Genomic DNA, 21,139 nt, shown 5'->3' with positions numbered 1-21,139 from the left:
AAATTGGATTTGCCATGTTATTACCTGGAAGGAAAAAAACCACAACACCTACAGGCACTTGTCTCTAAAGCCCCCAACAGTAAGCACTCACTTATGCTTATAATTCTGCAAGCCTTGCCATCGGGAGAAGGGAACGATCAGCCCGCCGCCACTCATGCGAATTGCAAAAATCTGGCACAATGCTCAGTGTGTAGGTAGTCGGATCCAAAAATCTCATTCAGAGGAGTGCAGAGCAGAACGCTCCAATCTTGAAATGGTTGAGAGGCTTACTGCCAGGACTAAATCACACATAGATTTAACTTTGGCTTTCTCACCCCTCAAGCATTATATTTCCAACAGAGTTACCAAGTACTAAAATAAAATCATTTAAATTGGACACATTTTTTTGGGGGGGGGGGAATCATGCACTAGGAGGTTGGGGACCAGCTTTTGTGGAGAAGGGTAGGGCTTCTAGCCTTGCCATTATGGGCAAATGAGGCAGTGCCAAGAGAGGGCAGCTAAATGCTAGTTCCTTAACTTCAGCCTATCTTATCATGGGGATGAGGGACACCTTTTAGATTTTCTTCCTCAGGCACCAAAATATTGGGTCACCCCCCCCCCCGAAGTAGGAATGGAAGGAGAGGAAGTTATTCAACTAAATGAAATATGCATCTCTTTCAGGATATGTAATCATCCCTAGATACCATCCCAACATGAAACTGACTATTACATTGATAGAGGTATGGCAGAACAATGTAGGTCTTGCACAAAGTGTGGGGCTGTGTTAGGACCTTGGCAGCATTGTATTTGGGTACCTTTGCTCCCTGAACAAAGTGCAAACATGGTTTACGACCATCCAAAATGCTTGTTGTGGACAAATGTCGAATAGATGCCTATTACTGTAAACCTTTCAAATGTGGGTTGGCCAATGCAAGGAAAATTCAGATGACCCCATCTGGATGCAGAGAAGGAAGAAGGAAAAGCACAAGCATCTTGTGACCTGGCCACAAGGAAGTCAAGATAAGTTTTGGAAAGGAATGTTTAGCTCCACGCACACAAACGTGCATTAAATACTTTCTCGAACAAATGTTTTCATTGCTGGATCTCAAAAGCTGAGTAAGTGGAGACCTTCATTAAGCAACATTCATCTCCAAAATGACTTCAAATCAACCTCATAATTGTAGAAAATGCTTGAAAATCTTGAGAAAATCTGCTGGGAGTAAATGCTCATTCTAGCATTAACTAATTAACACTGGAGTCAGAAGAATAAGAGATAGAGGTCAGCAATGTGTTAGAATTTACATCCTGCAAAACTCAAATTTACATGCCAAAGTCACTGGAAATGAATGACTCTGCAATGACCCTCTGATTCACCAAGGAAAAAACTGAGTATCTCATCATGCTTCAAGAGAGATTTGCACTATTTGGAACATATGTTTAAGTAATTAAAAGGGTAACAGGGTTTAACTAAAAGCATCATTACTCAGCAGGAAGTGCTTTTTATTTCATCTCCACCTGTCTGTCCCTTTTTCTTTAGCGGTAAGGATAACGTCAGTGGAGACCTGACTTGGCCCTTGAGTAAGTTCTACTGAGCAAATTCAAACTCCTCAGCTTAGTAAGCAGGGATGCAAGCAAGCCTTTCCCCTTTGCTCCTACCTGATAGTGGGACCAAAAGCTAAAACAAAGCAGAAATTAGGAGAGTGGAAGAGTGGAAAGGGAGGGGGGAGAGCAGGCCGAGAGAAGAAGCAGATGGACTAACAGAACTTCAACAAAAAGTATGTTGAATTGGGAAATGGGAAAGAACGAAACCTTATTCAGGGGGTTTGTGTTTCATGTATGAGAGCCTGAAGAACGAAGGCCGAAAGTTAGGTTGCTGGCTATACTGAGTTGTAAACTTCAACTAAGCAGCTCAAGGAAGTTAGGAAATTGTTTTGACACTGTGACTGTGGAATGCTGATCCAAAAATGGTGATACAGGACTCTATCCCCTCAGGGCATTAGCGTCTTGCCAGGCAGACCCTGAGTTAAGGGACTGTCCTGGCATTCTGAAGACATACTATTTTAAACTCATAACACGTGGTTTGAAGGTTTTATATTCCAGGAAACCAGAGTTTTTCAGATCAGACAAAAATCAGGAACTGTGCTTAATTAAATATTTCCAGGCTGCATGCGCAAAAGGTTTATTTGAATCTGGCCGTCAGATTTTATCTACATACTCTCCCCTCTTTCTGTTGTCCACCTTCCATTCCATTCCATGCCACTGCCCTTAAAAGATCCTCAAGCATTATCATAGATTTCTTTTGCAGGCGTTATCTGAAGGGTAATCTCATATACCTGCATTGATCCCAAGATCATTTTCCGAGGCCCTTCTCCAGGTGCCTGTGTGGTGTGAATGGCTGTTAAGGGGAGGCCTTTTCAGTCATGGCATACTGGCTGTGAAATACCCTCCTCAAGGAGGCCCACTTGGCACCCACATTGTGGTCTTTCCAGCGTTAAGTGAAAAGCTTTCTTCCTTCCCCAAGCTTTTTGCATTGCAGTACTTTTTAGACCCTGGGCACAATGCTTTAACCTGTGTTTGATTTTACATTCATATTGGATTTTAATTTTTTTATGAGGTAAAGAATAAATTGTACACCATCAAGAGAACTTGTCATTGACGAGCAAGATAAAAATACTGCAAATCAGTAAGTGAAACCAAGGCTAAAGTTTAAGTGTCCTTTTCTATTTCCGCTCAGAGGACACGCTCTCTTTCTGATACTCTGAAGAAAGAAATTAATTTTATTTTCTTATTTGGATATAAATACCTCCGAATCCAACTTTATTAAAGGCTAAGTAAGGGATAAACCCTCTGAACAGAACGTACAGTTAGGCTATATGTAAAAGCACGCCTGCCACGATTTTCTTCAGCTTTGCTCTACACTTTCAGGATTACATTTTTATTACTTTGAGGCCACGTGATTTGCTTCCAAAAGAGAAAGACGACTTGGCCTCAGGACCCAATCCACTGGGGAAGTATTCTTTTGTAAGCCCTTCTGGAGTGACTGGAAGCTGCACAAGAGCAGGCAGCCTCTGCTTCAAGGGGGACTGAGGAGGAGGAGGAGGAGGAGGAGTTCACAGTGAATTCTGCTCAGTTCAAAATTATTTGTGTAGAAACAAGCATGCAAGCAACCCCCTCCACCAAATAAACCATGACTACTTTGGTACAGCTGAGCTGAAATGTCTCTCAGGAGACATTTTTTTCCTCAGAAAACATTCAAGTGTTTTTTTTGACCCCTCAAAATACTGCCATTTCCCCTCCCAGAATGAGTTAGGGCCAGGGGTATTATTAATTACCACTACTGCTTATTACATTTGTCAGTCCCTCTATACAAAAGGGAGGGGGGAGCTTGAAGTCAATTCACAAGACAAGAAAAAGAAAATATAAAAAGCTGAACAATAGAAAATACATAGAACGCTCGTTCAACAACTCATTAGTAATCTGATTTTGCAATTAAATCTGCTGCTTTGTTTTGGCTTTCCCCCTCCTCTACCTTCTAAAATGCAACTCCAGTCGTTGAGAAATCAAGAGTATATATGGCAAGAAATTTAGTGTTCCCTGTCACTTTATGTGACTGGTTGCAACTCTGTTGTTGAGGTGAATCATGATGTGTCTTACAGTGCAGCACATAACATTTTAAATTCAGGGGGAAAAGACAACACCTACTAAAATTTTATCTATGGATAGTGCTGCTTACCACAATCTCATGAACTGCATTTTGAGGAACAGTGTCAAAGACAGACACCCAAGGAACTAGAGATGTGAAGGTTGGGAGAGAGGGGAATAGAAAAACTGGGAGGGGTGGGCCCAGTTATTCCTATTTTTCTGGAACAACCCCCCCCCAATTTTAAGACATAGCATTTCCCTTTGGTTTCATATGCTGAGAGTAACTCATTCACAGCCCTAGAGTATAGCACAAAATGATGTAGACTATCATTAGTTCTCCTAGTGGTGCATCAATAAAACTGCGAGCACATTTGCTAAGCTAAGCAGGGTCCCGTATGGTTTCAAATTGGATGGGGGACCCTGTGTGGGAGATTCCTGAAAGAGGTTGGATTCAATGACCGCCGAGGTCCCTTCCAACTCTACAATTCTATGCTGAATTAATAGTCTGAAAAAGTCATACTGTAAACAAACAAATGATGTTGACATGTTGCTTTATATATAACACATTAAATACAATACCAAATGCCACTATTGCCAGGTGTGACAATATTAAGTTTAGTTGTGGCAGGAATCTTTGCCTCCCATGCTCAGAAATGTTCCTTAAGTATTTGCTGGGCTTGCTAGTTTGTGCTTAGCAGGGGCTGGGGGGAAATGCAATGAACATGTTTTAAAGATGTTAATGGCCAAGTTTGGTTACCAAAATGAAGGGCTGTGTTCAAGTAGGCTTTCAGGCATCCTTACAGCAGCAATGCCCAAGTCTTACCTAGCTCAGGAGGCAGCACTGTAAGGCGGTTGCCCTGGATATGAAGTTCTTTAAGCTGAGTGAGTTCACCAATTTCTTTAGGGAGGGATATCAGGTCATTATCCCTAAGGCTAAGCTTTAAGGAAAAAAGAGAGAGAGAGAGTGAGTGGTTGAGTGGGAGAGACACAGACAGGCACACAGTGTTGTCAGAACAATTCTCAGTTGAAAGGAAGCAGATGTTTATGTCAAAATCAGCCATAAATAAATATTTTATACTGCAAAGTCCTTTCTTTCTTTCTTTCTTTCTTTCTTTCTTTCTTTCTGACACTTCACCCCGCCCTAAACATTCAATTCCTCCAATTTAGTTACAAGTGTCTGCTGATTAACAATAGGCAACGCCAAGAATAGGAGGCCCGTTTCTTCAAAGCCCCCACCGCTCCCCTGCAAATTGACTTGATTCTACTCTTACAAGGGCCGCAAAAGCGAATTGATTTTTTTCCAAGAATTTAGATAAATTACTTACTATCTGCAACTTTGTGAGCTTCCCAATATCTGGTGGCAGGATTTCAAAATCGTTGTCACTTAGATAGAGTGCACGCAGGGTGGCTGCAAATTAAACAGCAATATATAAACAGGGTGGCATACAACCCAAACCATTTGAGGCCTGATCAATAAAAAAGTGTCAGCTTTGATTAATAACCCTGACTTGGTGAAAAGCCTTTGACATACCCAAGGCTCACTATAATAACAAGCAGGTCAAACTTAGATTTACTGGCTTATTGTACTGTTGGGTCCGCTCAGGAAAACATCTATATCCAAAAGGACTGACACAATTAACAATTCCTGTACCATTAGGCTCTGGCAGGCCACGGCACACCGTTTCAATAGGAGTCTGCCAGGACAGAAGCCATCACAGCTTATTAACTTCCAATTCCTAGTCATTATCAAAATTTGCATCTACAACCCGCCCTTAAAAGCTCCCGATAGGCTTCACCCTCTGCCTCTCTTAGATGTCTGCAGAGAATAGCTGAGAAGTCAGTTTAGATCAGGCTGGAGTAAAAATACAGCAAATACAAGAATTTATTTTGTACAGATCTGGAACCTAAGAAGCTGCCTTATACCAGCATAAACCATTGGGTCTTCCAAGCTCAGGACTGCCTATATTGATTCGAAGCTACTTTTCTGTTTTCAGGCAGAGAATCATTTCCCAGTCCTACAGAGGAGAAGCAGAGGATTGTACCTGGGACCTTCTGAATAGAAAGCAGATACCTGGACCAGTGAGCTTTGGCTATTCCTGCTTTATTCCTTTCAAGAAATGATAGTAAATTTGGGGGGAAATGCGGATGGGGGTAAAAGGATAAATTGGTTTCATTTTAGTTCATTACCTTTTCATGGCTCCCAGATGGCTTAGAACACACCACACCCATCCCAACACAGAAGGAAAATCAGCCATTTCACCATGGAAAGATGCTTCTGATGGAGACACAACTTCCAAAGCTGGACCAAAATTGCATCGCTCAGACTACTCAGTTGTAGACCAAACATGTACGCCACAGAGGCCATTAATGTCAATAGGTCTAGTGTCAGGGGTGGGGAACCTTTTCGACCTGATGGGCCAAATCTTTATCTCCCCACTGTGGGTTTATGTTAATCGGGGGGGGGTGTAGTTGGCCCCATGGAGCGGGTGTGGGGTGAGGTCCCTGCACAGCAGCTGATGCCAATGTTTAATCCTGCTTTCTGCCAATCTAGATGTGCCTCTACCTGCCCCACAGCTGGTGTCACATATGATGTGAAGGTGACTGTGGTTTGGGGAAAATGGCCCAGTGGATCAAATTTGGCCCAGGGGGCCAGAGATTGCTTACCCCATAGGAGCAAACTTCTAGGGGCTGAGGGGACTGGTCCCCCTAAAGTTGATGAGTATTGTCATTCAAATGGTGTGTGAGCTGCATCATGTGACTGATTATGCAGGTTGGGGCTTGCCTGCCCCCCAATATTTTATTCATGTTGGCACCTCTGCCAACCTCTGCTCCAGTGTGGCACCACGTTAGAGTCTCATGTTAGGCATTAAAACAGGGACAGACAACAGGTTGCTGTCCAGAAGCTGTTCAACTACAACTCCCATCAGCCCTGACTTTTGACTGTGTTGGCTGGGTCTGATGGGAGTTGGAGCCCAACAACATCTGGAGGGCTACCCCTGGATTAAAAAGAAAGGATGGCTCACTTATTTGCTGCAGGCATCTTGCCAGGTAGAAAGGGGGGTGGTGGAATTAACTGGCCTAGCTGGTCTAGGGCAGGCATCAGCAGCCACAAAGCCTTATATTTGCAAAAGGTGCTGCACGCTGAACCCAGGGCTGATAAATAATTGTTCATGGAAAACAGATTATAACGTGGTGGCTTGCATTTCTTCTCTCGCTTGGTGACCTTCTTAACTGTCCCAGGTGGGTGCTGCATTTGCTGAAGTTTTAGCTCAGTATGAAATGGAATAAAATTCAAGAAAATATGACCAAGGCGGTAGCTCATACAACACTCCTAGCCGTCCACTTACTCCCACCGAGATCAGGTGACTGTAGATCAAAAGGTACAGATTGCCAAGCTATGCAGAAATATTCAAGGCGGCTCATAGAAGGACGCATATATCTCTAATATTCTTTTTTTAGAGTTCAGCCTCCCTCAAATAAATTTTACCTGCATAAAGCAAAGCAACTTTTCAGGATGATTTAACACATTTAAAAAAAATTAATTTAAAATAGTTTCTTACTTAGATAGAAGAAGTTTCCGGGAAGCGAATTTTCGTTTAAGTTATTGTAAGTCAAATCAAGAACCTCCAGAGCTGGCAAGGAGCCAAATCCTCGTGGCAAGGAGTTAAGCCTGTTCATCCTAATGTTAAGAGAAGGATGTGTAAGGTATTATTTGGGATATGAATGCAAACATGTTATTTTATTTAGTATACGCAGGCAACTGCTCATTTACATGTGTTCAAGGAACACACGACTGCACACACGCGCATCACTGCAAACCCAGAAGTGGCATAAAAAGGGGCAAAAGCAGCCACAAAAGAGCACAAAAATGCTGCAGAAACAGCGCTGAGCAATCCCACAAGCCTTTGCAAGTGCAATCCCAGGAGCTCTTGCACCGACCTTTGAGGCCTGTTGAGAGTTGGAGTTTGAGCAAGGAGGTTTGGAGGATGTTTGCAGGCTTTTTCAGCGGCATTCCCAATATACGCGATTTCACTTAAACGTGCAGTGCCTTAGAACATAACTCCCGCTTAAATGAGGAGTTGCCTGTATCGCTTGTTTCTCTCTGTTAAGCCATTTTAGACTTTACTGACCACATTCTCTCTTGTACATTTGCTTTGGATGCTGCATAAGGTGACCAACAATCACATAATCTAAAAGGCCATAAAAAAGGGGGGGGACCCAACAATAACACAAAGAAACAAAAACAGCCACATTAAAAACTCACAATGGCTAAGGACATGTCCTTTAAAAAGAGAAAGGGTGTTTCCAGACTGTTGCTATTTTGGGTGGGATTCAATCACATACTGGGAAATTCAGGTTGCGCAGTTATAGTTGATTGGAAGATCTTGTGCAACAGATCTGCTTCTCCAAAACATTCTAGCCAGGCAAACCCACCAGAGAGGTGAAGAAGGGACACTGAGAGATGAAGCCTGGGGAAAGGGCTGGGCTGAAAGCCCTGGAGGGCCACATTTGGCCCATGCCCGTCTTATGGAGCATCCAAGCAACTCATCAGGACGGATACGCACCCCAGGTTCAAGTGCTTCAGCTTCTGAAGGCTGCTAATCTGAATTGGCAGTTCCTCAATCTGATTGTTGAAAAAGTTGAGCACTTCTAAATTCCGGAGGTCTGCAATGTTTGCAGGCACAGCTGTAAAGAGAAGCAGAAGTCCCTCAGAAAACCAACAACAGCATGAAACATGCCACCCTTCTATCTATGGACCAGAAATACTTTCTGTAACAAGGTTCAGAAATTTCATGCAAGACAACTTATCTAATATTCATTGGGAGACATCTATTAAAAAGGCAGTAGCATACCACTGGTTACAAGGTGATGGGGACAGAAAACAAGGGTTGGCTGCTACTGACCTGCTTTCCCAAAGACACCTTGCAGACCATTGGGCAAGAGAATGACTGGACTAAACAGGACCTTTGCTTCACCTAGAAAAAACCACTCTTATGAATGGGATCCAATTGGCGCCCTTCCAGTAACGGAAGGGTTCTTGATCCAGCAGGTGCCTTCACTGATGGGAGAGGGTGGGAGGTGATTTTTGCCAAGTCCTCCCTCCCTGTGCAGCCCACCCCCATGCCATCTTCCACCCTGATGTGAAGTACCCCCAAACTCCAAGGAACACACTTTTGGAGGGTGTTGGGGATCCAAATCCCTCCCACAGACACAAGGGCATCCATTAGATCATACCCCATGTTTGCATGTAACTAAATATGCACATATCTGCAACCTGGCAGAAGGAATGTTAACTGATGCAGTGGAGGGAAGGCACCAGCAGAGGTCAGAAGAAAAACGTTATTTTTTTTTTTAAATAAAATTTATGAAACTACTAGTTGTCCAAAATATTGAAACCCCAACGCCCTGACCACTGTAAGGCTTAGCTAGTTGCACCCTTTGCCCCTTCATGCATTGCATGGCAATCAAGCAAGCTGCTCTGTATCCCAAAGGGTCATAACACATGCAAGGGAGCTCTGTCAGACTGGGGGGGGGGGGTCCCTGGTGCAGGTACTCCAAGATACATGTGCTGTGCATAGCATGCTGCTTTTTGTGCCCCTACAAAGTTGTGCCCTGGATTCATCATAATAACATAAGAAGAGTCTTTGGATCAAGCCAATGGCCCATCACAATGGCCTATGGGAAGCCTTGAACGAAGGACCGGAGTGCAGCAGCACCCTCCCTGCTTGTGATTCCACAAAACTGGTGTAGAGTGGAAGCAGAACATAACTATCATGGCTAGTAGCCATTGATGGTCTTATCCTCCATGAATTTGCCAAATTCCTCTTCTGTGGTCCTCCAAGTCGGTGGCCATCACTACTTCACCACCAGGCAGCGTCCACACATTCTCAGGCAAGAATTAGAAACCCCATTTTCCTTCTTTGAATGAAGGATGGAAAATCTTGGAACATTCTGAATATCATTTTGTTCCTTCTTATTGGGCAGTGAAGATACGTTTACTATCCAACTGCTGCCTGTGTCAATTGCAAAGCCATAAGCCATTAACAATTGTCACTGATGGGCAGGCAAACTGGAAGGAAAATGATGTAAATCTGCAGACTGAGCGTGGGTATTCTTGCATCAAAAACACAGTCTCAAAAGACACCTGGATTCCCACAGGGAACAACAACAAGCGCACATCTATATGCTATAAATTGATCATATGGATGCCCTAAATAACATTTTTATTTGGCTCCATCATGAACAAAATTGAAGCAAAAATGCATTCCAAATAAAACAGCCCATTGGGATTGCTGTTTAAATAACCTATTATCCCAAGTAGACATTCATTTAAAATTCAGTTAAATTGTAACAATTAAAGCTCAACTTTAAATAATGAACTGTTCAGCAGGGCCATTTTTTGATATGCGTCCCAAGAGGTAAGTGCTGTGATCAATACACACACACACACACACACACACACACAAAAGGTTACATCAGATTAGCAACAGATCAATGTGTTGATACTACCTAGAAATATGAAATAAATACAGTTGCATGATATGAATGCTACTACTCAGATAAAGATTAAGGCTCTATATGGGTTTAATTTTCATGTTGAGCTATTAAGGCAAAATCTAAGCAAGCAAATAATGTTTACATGTTTTGGGGGATTGTATCCATTCAAGCTTTCCACTGTATTATCACCCAAGGACACAATTTCAACATGATCCATATTCCAGTTAAACTGAATTCCTAAAATTTATGCCCATTCAGACACAATGAAGTCTATAGAAATAATTGGTTTGCATCCTTGTGTTTCAGATTATCTGGATAATGGATCTGGATGTCTAACAGCAATGTAGGTAGCAGATTGAACAACGTATACCTCCAAATAATTTGCAAAACTATCATCTAGGGAATAGCTCATAGCATAGGCATCGCTCCCCATCCCATTAAACCCAATGAAACAATTATTTACACAGTAGAGTATGAGCCCTTCATTTCCTAGGTTATTCTTATCATTACTTCTTTCAAAATAAAAAATTAAAAAATAGTCCAGTAGCACCTTAGAGACCAATTAAGTTTGTTCTAGGTACAGCATAAGTTTTCGTTTGCATGCACACTTCTTCAAATACACTGATAAATACTGTGTATTCTTCAGATACACTGGTTTCACTGTATCTGAAGAAGTGTGTGTGCACACAAAAGCTTATACCTAGAACAAACTGGACTATTTTTTAATTTTTTTATTTCAACTGCGTCAGACCAACATGGCTACCTGCCTGAATCTAGATTACTTCCTTCAGTGTGTATGGAGGTCCTGGGCTGCCCAGGTGACAAGACACACACACCCCGGCCTTGCTGATGTGGCCCAAAGGAAAACAAAGCAATGTGTTTGGCACCAGCTTGGCTGCTGGAGCTGCCAGAAGGAGGTGTACAAGGCGCCATCCAACTGTCTTAGGGACTCCACTCCAGATTTGTGTAGGGTTTGCACCTTAGACTTTTTTTCTCCCGAAGATATCCCGCAAAGCAGCAGAGGTCTAAGACTGAAGTTTTTCTTCTGTTAGATGGGTTACCTTCCCAGGTTGATGAGCCCCACCTGCCTCTCACTTTCTTCTACAGTATGTGCAGAAACTGCCTTCTGCCTAGGCCTGCACCCCAAGGTGGTCACTTTGATGCTGCTAATGCAGCTGCCTGACTTCACCCCTGGAGGCGCACTCTATTGTCTCTTGAGACGGATAATAATAATAATAATAATAATAATAATAATAATTTTTATTTATATCCCACCCTCCCCAGCCAAGGCTGGGCTCAGGGCGGCTAACGAGCAATAATAAAAACAAATTGAATGAATACAACTTAAAAACAAAATTAAAATACAACATTAAAATATTGAAACCTCATCGCAGGAGGAGAAAGGAAAAGAAAAAAGAAAGAAAGAGGGGGAGGGAATCAAATTGGCTCCAAGCCAAAGGCCAGGTGGAACAACTCTGTCTTACAGGCCCTGTGGAAAGAAATCAGATCCTGCAGGGCCCTGGTCTCAAGAGACAGAGCGTTCTACCAGGCCGGAGCCAGAGTTGAAAAGGCCCTGGCTCTGGTTGAAGCTAATCTAACTTCCTTAGGGCCCGGGACCACTAGGGTGTTGCTATTTATGGACCTTGAGGCTCTCCGTGGGACATACCGGGAGAGGCGGTCCCGTAGGTACGAGGGTCCTAGGCCATGAAGGACAACACCTTCATTCAATATTGAAGCAATTCTGAAACATCCCCCATAGTTATATACAGTCATACCTCGGGTTACAGACGCTTCAGGTTGCGTGTTTTCGGGTTATGGACGCGCCCAAACCTGGAAGTACCGGAACAGGTTACTTTCAGTGTTTCGGCGCTCGCGCATGCACAGAAACACTAAATCACACTTTGCGCATGCGCAGAAGAACAGAATCGCAACCCACGTGTGCGCAGATGCGGCACTGCGGGTTGCGAACATGCCTCCCACATGGATCACGTTCACAACCCGAGCGTCCACTGTACTGGGACGGTGAATCTGCGGCCCACCTCATGGTGGCTAAATACAATTTCCATCCATTGGCTATGCTGACTGTGCAGGGTTCTAGATTGTGCAGAAGCCTAAGTGACTACAGCAGTGACTACAACCCTAGTAGTTACCCCTCTGACTAGTAGAGAGAAGTGTATGTCCACGTAGGTAGACCAATCCTCAGGGAAAGGCTGGGTGAACAGTGTGCACTATGAACACAGGGAAAGCAAGCAAAAGGATTTGAGCAAAGTATCCCCCCAGCAACCCCACATCCCCAAACTGCACACAGGCAGACACGAAGCAGCTCCCTAATGCAATTAAACCCTGTTCTGTGGGTACCAGCCCTTTTGACAGGATGAGAGATTATTTTACTCTCCTCACTAAATCAGTGCAATTTAAGAGGACAAATGATGCTAAATGTGAATTAAAGCTAACTTATGCAGACTCTGTGCACACTCTGTGCTGAATGGAATGTTCCTCCTCAAGCCACTTTGGTGCAAGTGACAACATTTTATGACAAAGTCTTTCAAATAAAGGCTGCATCTTCTGGAAAATAACTGAAGATCTGAACGCATCCTGGATTAGAGCTGCAGCAGGGGTATTCAACATCTTCAGCTGTCGCTGGAATACAACTCCCACTAGCCCCAGCCGGCATGGCCTATGGCCAGTGATGATGGGAGTTTGCATTGTTAAGCTTTTAAAGTCTTAGATAACCCCTCTGATGACCATCAGTTTTTTTACCATTTATTTCCTTACTGTTCTGATACATACCCCCTGTCCTTATCTCAGGCTTATCTCACCACCCCCTCAACCACCTGTGAAATCTACTAACCTTCCCATCATTAGTTAATTAATTAATAAACAAATCAGAAATGAAAATGTCACCTGAGGCTCTGCTTCAAATCCCTTGACCTCAGGAGGCAAGACTGGTGTCAATTATAGGCAGGGCCTTTTATGTTGTGGCACCTACCCCATGGAATGTCTTTCTGAGCAGGGTTTGTTAAGTCTTCATCACTCTATTGCAGTGGTTCTCAAACTTCTTTTTCTCTCGGCCACACTTTCAGAATAAAAATTTGCTCACGCCACACCGAATTTTTTTATGAGAAATAAGTTAGAAAACAAAAATAAACAATTCCTAGCAGTGCTTGATTTTGAACATAGGTGAACACAACTACTTTATAATATGATCGTGGGACATCCAGAAATTATAAAACAATGCAGCTACATAAGAACATGATTATTCCCAAAATATAATATTGATTGTCCTTGAATCTTCCTGCCACACCTGCCATGCTCTCCTATACACTCTTTTGAGAACCACATTGCTTCAGGTGGTTGGTGACGACGTGGCTTTTGTTACTGATGCAGTTTTTGATAGCTTATGCTATTTTTGTGCTGCCAGGATTTGTTAAATGGGCTGGACAGTGTTAATTTTTAAAACCAGAGTATATACTAGAATTTAGGGATTATGTTTGCTTTGTTTAACTTTTATTACTGTTTCTCAACCACCTCAATTCTCTTAGGTGAAATAGGTGGCACCTACTTCTAAAAAAATACATGCATACTAGTTGTACCCATCAACTCCTTTTAACCCAAACATATCCTGCCCTTCGTCTATCTTGGAACTCAGAGTGATGTGCAAAGGGTTCCCATGTGGTCTCTCATCCCAGCCAGTTGGGCAGGGTATAAACAATAAAATCATCATCATCCATGAATTGACCAGACCAAGATCTGATTGGTTTCAACAAGATTTCTGCATCATCCTGGGACCAGTTCAAGGGGGGGGGGGGGAGAGTTGTGGTTTGAGCAACAAGAAGGCAATGTGTGCAGATTAACCTGGAATGTCAAAATGAAATTCATGTTAAACCTTTTCCCAATGTTCAGTTTACATAGCAATGTGCTCCCCCCCGACAAGATTATATATTTTCTAAATCCCTTCAGCATGCGGCCTGACTAAAAGATGGTTATTGATTTTACTCTAAGCTTCAGAAAAAAGGACATTTTTTAGTTTAACAAATGAAAGATGGCTTGACACAGGTATTGTTCAAAGATATTGCCAGCCTCTATTTTCATATAATTGAGAATGGGTTTGATTGAAATTTCAGCCGTCTTAACCATCTAAGCATTTAACTTGGGAGGATTCACATGAGGGGAAATGGATTAAAGCTGTAAGCCTTCATATTGCACAAGCATTTTTATTTATTTTTTAAGTTTGGAATTCCTATGGCTTTTGTTTGCCTGAAGATGTTTAGATTAATTTTGACTGTGTTCAAACTAATGTATGCCCTGCAAGACAGCTCTCAACATCCCATTCAGGACTGATCTCATCCAGAGCTTCCTAGCTGAAGCAAGACCAATGCATCATATATTTTCCAGCTACAGTCCTGGCCTGCCCAGGATTGCTGTAACATAGGAAGCTTTCTTATACAAGTTCAGACCATTTAGCCTAGTAGGCTAATTTAGCCTAGAAAGGCTGCAGCTCTGCAGAGCCTTAGGCTAAAGTGTTTTTCATCACCCCATAACTGATGCTTTCAACTGGCGATGCCAGGGACTTAACTTGGAACAATGCAAAGCAATATCCCTTAACGTGCATATTGCTTTACTGTGGCTCCAGAGTTAACACAGGCAGAGTTTGCCCATTGCTATTTCTAATTCTGGACAGCAAACTGAAACGTATAAAGGTTTTCAATACTTCCATGTTAAACATAGCTGCGAAGGGCAGGCGTGAGACTGCCGTTTAAAATCTGAGCTGCTTACATACAAATCTTCAGCTGACTTTTACTTAAGTAACCGCTTCTATTTATTTATAGTATTGATATCCTGAATTCCCAGCACAATGCTTGCTCAAGGTGGCTTCTAAAAAAAAAAAGAAAATTCATCAAAAAGTAAATATACCATAGAAATCACACACCAAAAATCAATAGATGAACAACCCCAGAAGCAAAGGCAGCACTCCCTAAGAAAATACTCATTCCAGTCAAATGAAATGCAGCTTTAAAAAGAGAGAGAGAGGCTTTCTCCCTCAACAGGATGCCATCATGGAAGGGATGAGGCAAATGTCCCTAGAGAGGAAATTCCAAAGTTTGAGCGTGGCCACTGAAAATGATCCTCTTGTGTTCTCTCTCCCAGCAATCTCTTTCAAGTATGTGTTTCTAAATTCTGAAAGGGGAAATTGTATAGATCAGGGATGGGGAACCTGCAGCCTTCCAGATGTTGCTGGACTGCAACTCCCATCCTCCCTGATCATTGGCCATGCTGGCTGGGGCTGATGTGAGTCCAATAACAGCCACAGGTTCCCCTGTTTTGCTCAAATGCCTGGATCCACTTCTTCCTTCTGAACCACAGGTTCCCCACCTGTGACATTAATGCAAAGCAACCAGACAACTGTGGAACAGACTGCGCAACTGGCCAACAAGTATTTGCTCTTAACATCTGAAGATAGAGAGCAGAATGAAGCCAGCAAAATCCTAGAACAGGTGTGGTTATAGAATTAGGGTCTATCAAAGATGGAACTGCAAGTTGCCTTATAACTCACAAAAAAGCATTCAATAATAACCTCCTGCATACATTCACAAGTTTCCTGAAGTTTCACAAAGTGGCTTTTAAAGAAATAATAATAATCTCAATAGTGACCTCCACTGGACAAGTCAGACAATGCTTCTGTCTTGTAAAAATAAAATAAAAAAATCACTTCACGAACAGCACTTCTTAAAAAAAGAGAGAAACAAGAATAACTAACCTTCTGAAAATGTCATGTGCATCAACACCAGCAATTTTTCACATAAATTAGGTCCAAAAAGTGACCTCTCAAAAGTATTTGCAATCAGGTTGAAAGTAATATGCTAGGTAGTTTATGACAACCCTGAACTCCCACAAGTTGCAAACTAAAGAGTCATTCCTAACAAGAAACAGATAAAGTGGCAATAACGAAGAAACAGATATATTTATTAGTGAATTGTCTGGTGAGAAGAGAAGAAAGAGAAGTGGCAGAGGCCTTCTGCATACCTCCAGAAACCAGGACGACCCATTCCTAGTCCAATTGAAAGCTGGAGCAGATTGTCATTGAGTAACTTGAAAACTGCTGAACTCTGACAAAAGATATTGGTGGTCATTATTGGATAGAAGACCGTTTAAGAGAAGGAAAATAGAACCTTGATGGTCCAGAATTCTAATGGAGAAAGCTGCAGAGATGTGAGCCTCCAAGGAAGCAAAACAAAACATGTATGTGGCTCAGCCAGTGGGTGAACATGTGGCCCTCCTGATGTTGCTGAGCTACAGCTCTCATCACCCCTGGCCACTGAGTCTGATGGGAGCTAGAGGCCAACATCAGGAGAGTAGCAGGTTCCCCACCACTGTGCTAAGCAGTGATCTTCAGAAAACTCTTTCCAGCAACTAGAAGAGCAAGGAAAAGTGGGAAGTGATTGAAAAGTGCTACAACTACCAATGTCCTTGGCCCTTCTAGAGTTTCCAATAATAAGAGCTCTCCCACTATGGATCCCAGTGGTCTTCAGAGACCCAAGGGGTTCACTTTCCTTTGGAAAAAACCTGGTGAGATGTCCACTCAGATTAGTTTAGAGCCCTTCACATCCTCTGAGATCTGTTTATTTAATCTGCCTTGTTTCCCCAATAATCCCTCCAACCATCAAGTGTGTAAGTAGTCTCTCCTTTCCCTCAGTTGCCCCTTGCCCTCTTGGCTCGCTACTAGGGTGTCTAGCCCCAGAACTTCTGCCTTTTTCTTCCTCCTATTGTGACAAGACTTGCTCTGAGCCTAGATCTTTGCTCTATTCTTCTTCTGGTACGTCTCCATCCTTGCTCCCTCCCTGCTTGGAATCCCCTCTAAATGGGCCACCCACTATGTGTTTATCCACCAGCTGAGTCAAGAGACTCTCTTCAAGGCCACCCTGCCAGCCTTTCCTAGTCTGTTTGGCTTACCTCTGCAGCTAACTGTTGGACTGAGCAGGGAGCTGCTGCAGTAGTCATTCCTGACCACACTTAATGCAAGAATAGTGTAATGGATAGCATGTCAGACCAGGACTGAATCCCTTAGCCAAGATTCGCACCTTGGTACAGCTTACTCCCAACTCAAAACTATCTTGCAGGATGTTGTTATGAAAAAATCGAGGGGCAAGAACCATTTATGCAATTTTGAGGAGGGATATAAATGTAATAAATGAAAAAAATTAAATGAACCATAATCGTCAGTAGTAATATCTAAAGGGCCTCCAAAACCTTGTTGAGATGTCTCCAGACTTTGGGAACCCAGTGGAACCCCGTACATGTCTACTCAGAGGTAAGCAGGACTTGCTCCCAGGCAAGATGTGGAACATTCCCCCTCTTTGCATTATCCTCTCAACAAAAATATATGCGCTTACTTGCTTTGCTTGGTAAGTTTGTTACCTGTTGCTTCAGGCTCTCATTCATAGCCTTTTCATGGAGCTCACCTTGGATTGGATCCAATCCATCCTATCTAGGCAAGAGTTAATTTTCTCTCTTTTTTCTGAAAGGACTATTATTGGTCAAGTAGAAACTAGTTGAAACAATTCCTCAGATTTCATGGTTGATTGCCACAGATATCCAGAAAGATATATAATTTGATGTGCAACAGCTCCTAAAATCTCCAGAAAAGCCTTATAGTATGGCAGATAAGGAAGCCAAGGTTTAAGGAAACCGAACCTTAGTTGAAGAATTTGCATTTAAAATCTATAGCGGCCCCCCTTTGCTGCTGCTTCCTTCTCTTTTTGTCTTAATGGCTTGAAATCATGCATATTTTTCCAATGACAGATGCATGCCAGCATATTCTCCTTTGCTGATCTGTGGATGAGGCAGACACTGGTGTGCCTACATGTGGCAGATTTATTGATAGAAAGATGAAAAGCACGCTAAGAAAAATGTATTTAAAATGGAGATGTGAAAGCAAAAGAACGAAAGCAGGACATCATGACTTACTGTAATGATATAGGGCTGCCCGTTTTTGGCAGGGTGACGGATGAAACACTGAATTGTATCCAACTAAGTTAGAGTAGACCTATTTGAAATGCATGTCCCTATGTTAGGCAGGCCCACTGATTTCAGTGGGTCTACTCCAAGTGTAACTTGCATTGGATACAACTTACTAACTGGAAAATACTGGACACCATTCATGCATATTTATTGCCTTAGAAAATGGACATATTTACTATAAACAACAGAACAGCAAAGCAGGCACACTCATTTATATGCCAGAAAACCAGTAAGAGATGCTAATATGACCTTAGTGGGGCATATCAAGTGTCATCGACACTGTTTTCTCCAAGTCATTTTGAGGACTATCTACTCAGACAATTAATTGTATCTTTTTAAGGGATTAGGTCAAGAGTGTCCAAAGTGACAAATAATAAAAGTGAGATTCAGTCTTTTAGGAGAGGTTGGTAGGGAATAGGCATTTATTTTTATTTATTCAACCTCTACCCCAACCTCCAGCAATTTGCTTGGTGCCTTACAAGGGGTAGAAGTTTCCAAACCACAATTTAAAATTAAATACAAATACATTTTTTTAAAAAAAACTGCATTAAAAAATTGTATTAGCACTACTTTAGTTCACTGCCTACTGCATTATTAAGACCTATTTCAGCAGTACTTTCATAGTAATTCTTGACATGATTTGCTTTAGCCTGAATTGTTTTATGCTGATTATATTTTTTGTTTAAAAAACCCCTTTATTTGTAAATTTTCATTATACAATATAATTTACATTGCAAATACTGATCTATATGTTAAAAATAAATAACGTAGATGTAAAATAGGGTACAAAGTACCTTTTAAAATTTAATACAATTTCTTAAACAAATAAGTGGATTTTTAAAAAAATGATGACTAATTTCTTATTCTTCCTTCTAACAAAGTGACCCTGCTTGCTCTCCATTCATAGAAGAATTATTTGAGCCTATAAATGCATACCATTTATTCCTTGTCTTGAAAATTCCTAGTTCTTCCTTCATATATGGAGTAACTGAACTCCAACCTCTGATAACTCTAAATCTCTCTCTTTAAACATAGCTGCTAACTTAACAATATTTAGTTGTTCCTAGAGTTTTCCCCCAAAAAGGTGTATCTTATGAGTTTTCTGAGAGCTTCCCTAGGATGTGCATACAAGATTCTGACCAGCTGTTATAATATATAGGAGTAGAGTTTTATGGTATAGGATCATTCCAATTAAGGGTGGGTTTACAGATCAAGAAAACTCAATCAATTTCGGGGGGAGAGGAAGCCATCCCATAGAGAAACGTTTCCACAAATTTTCTAAAAGAGGGTAGAAGTGGCAAATGAGGCATGGTGGGCCAACAGTGGCTGGGGTGCTACTAATGAGAAAGCTCTATCCCTTATCAATGCTACGGGGAGTTCCAATAAGAGCTCTCAGAAGGCTTTTAAAATGAAGGAGGCCACCCCCCGGCCGCGCCGTGGTTTAAACTTCATGTGGCCACGCCCCCTGGCTGCCCGATTGGTCGGCCGGGGGGGCGTGACGCAGCTGGGAGTCTCGGTGACGTGGGTGGCATCTCTCTGCCCCCAATCTGGGTCACTGGGGGTCCCAGGTGCCATTCTGCAACACCGCCCCACCAGGGAAGTGGAGCAGACCTCTCAGAAGGTTGGGCCCAGATTTTTGACCAGGGACTTGGCAGCTGGTTCTAGAAGGGCAAGAAGCACCACTTGACCGTACGGCAGCCCTCTCCCAAAATGAACCACAGCCACTGGCTTTGCAATCTAAGGAATCAGAAGACAAGTTCATTTGTGCTTAGGCAAGAAATAAAATACTTAGGAATAGAAATGTACTTACTTGTCAGCTTGTTGTGACTGAGGACCAGCTGTGTGATATGGGACAGAGTGACTGTAAATGAAGAGAGACAATAAAAGTATAAACAGGGCAAAATTGCATTGGGGAAGAAGAGAGGCAAACTTCAACAGGAATGCATCTGAATGGTAGAGAATAAATACCCGCATACCTTCCTAGTAAGGTATAGCCTAACAGGTTACAAAAGATGGCCCTTTGGACTAGAGATTACATTAAAACAGAATTAGACTGGCAACTCGACAAGATTATTACGAAGGGGAAGATTACCACATTGTCACAATTCATATCCTACAGGAAACTTATTCTCTTGGTAACTGACAATTTCTTTGTGATTAATTGCTGTAACTAAACATAGCGTAATGACAGGCAGTTTTGAGAGTTAAGGGGGGGAAATGTCACTGAAGATATTTGACAGCAAAACCCTTAAAGAAAGGACTGTGCTAAACTATGTCACCAGATCCACAAGATGGCATCCTAGCTTCATTTTCAATGCTTTAGAAAGTAGATGATTTCAGAAGATTCCTTATGCTGCCATCGTAAGACTCACGAAAACAAAGAAGACAGAAAAAAATAGAAAGTTGACATTATTACAGATCTTGAAAGGGGTTTGAAGTTTATGCCAACTTGTCATAATTTGAAAATAACTTCTTTACCTAGGGAGCTGAAAATATTACCTGGTAATTTATGTACAGGGCCAGTGAAGAATGGCTAAGTGTAACTTCTAAGAGTGCTAGCCAAGGCATATGTATTCAGACATGCAAATCCCAGTGAGCTCAATAGGACTTAAACTCAAGTAAGTGTGCACAGGACTGCAGGCAAGCAGCACGATCCTAACCATGTCTACTTAGAAGTAAGCCCTAGTAAATTTCAGTGGGGCTTAGATTAATGCGCCATCACATTCAAGGAGGTAGCTTACAACATGAAACTGAGTTTAAAGAAAGATAAGGCTTAAATGCCAAGACAATGGAGAGTAGAAAAGAATCTAGGTGCTCAAGAATCTAGGGCAGGCAGAAAAACGTAATATACGAACGTAAGATTATTCTGGATCATGAGGCCAATGGCCCACCTAGTCCAGCATCCTGTTCTCACAGTGGCCAACCAGATGCCTGTGGGAAACACACAAGCAGGAATAATAATAATAATAATAATAATAATAATAATAATTTATACCCCGCC

At 42.2% G+C, this 21,139-nt stretch overlaps 1 protein-coding gene across 1 annotated transcript in view; it reads right to left on the bottom strand.

Moving 5' to 3' along the window:
* Window positions 1-21,139, bottom strand: part of RSU1 (Ras suppressor protein 1) — a 62,076-nt gene that overhangs the window by 35,804 nt on the left and 5,133 nt on the right. Inside the window, exons 3-7 of the mRNA XM_080974512.1 lie at window positions 19,949-19,999; window positions 8,187-8,307; window positions 7,182-7,300; window positions 4,947-5,029; window positions 4,445-4,559 (exon numbers count right to left, since the gene is read on the bottom strand). Coding sequence (XP_080830638.1) covers window positions 4,445-4,559; window positions 4,947-5,029; window positions 7,182-7,300; window positions 8,187-8,307; window positions 19,949-19,999 — 489 coding nt within the window. The remainder of the gene's footprint in view (window positions 1-4,444; window positions 4,560-4,946; window positions 5,030-7,181; window positions 7,301-8,186; window positions 8,308-19,948; window positions 20,000-21,139) is intronic.

The sequence above is a fragment of the Podarcis pityusensis genome (genome assembly GCF_964106645.2).
Source record: "Podarcis pityusensis genome assembly, chromosome: 12".
NCBI lineage: Eukaryota > Metazoa > Chordata > Lepidosauria > Squamata > Lacertidae > Podarcis > Podarcis pityusensis.
The sequence above is the reverse complement of the archived record's forward strand: the minus strand, read 5'-3'. Positions and strand labels throughout refer to the sequence as shown.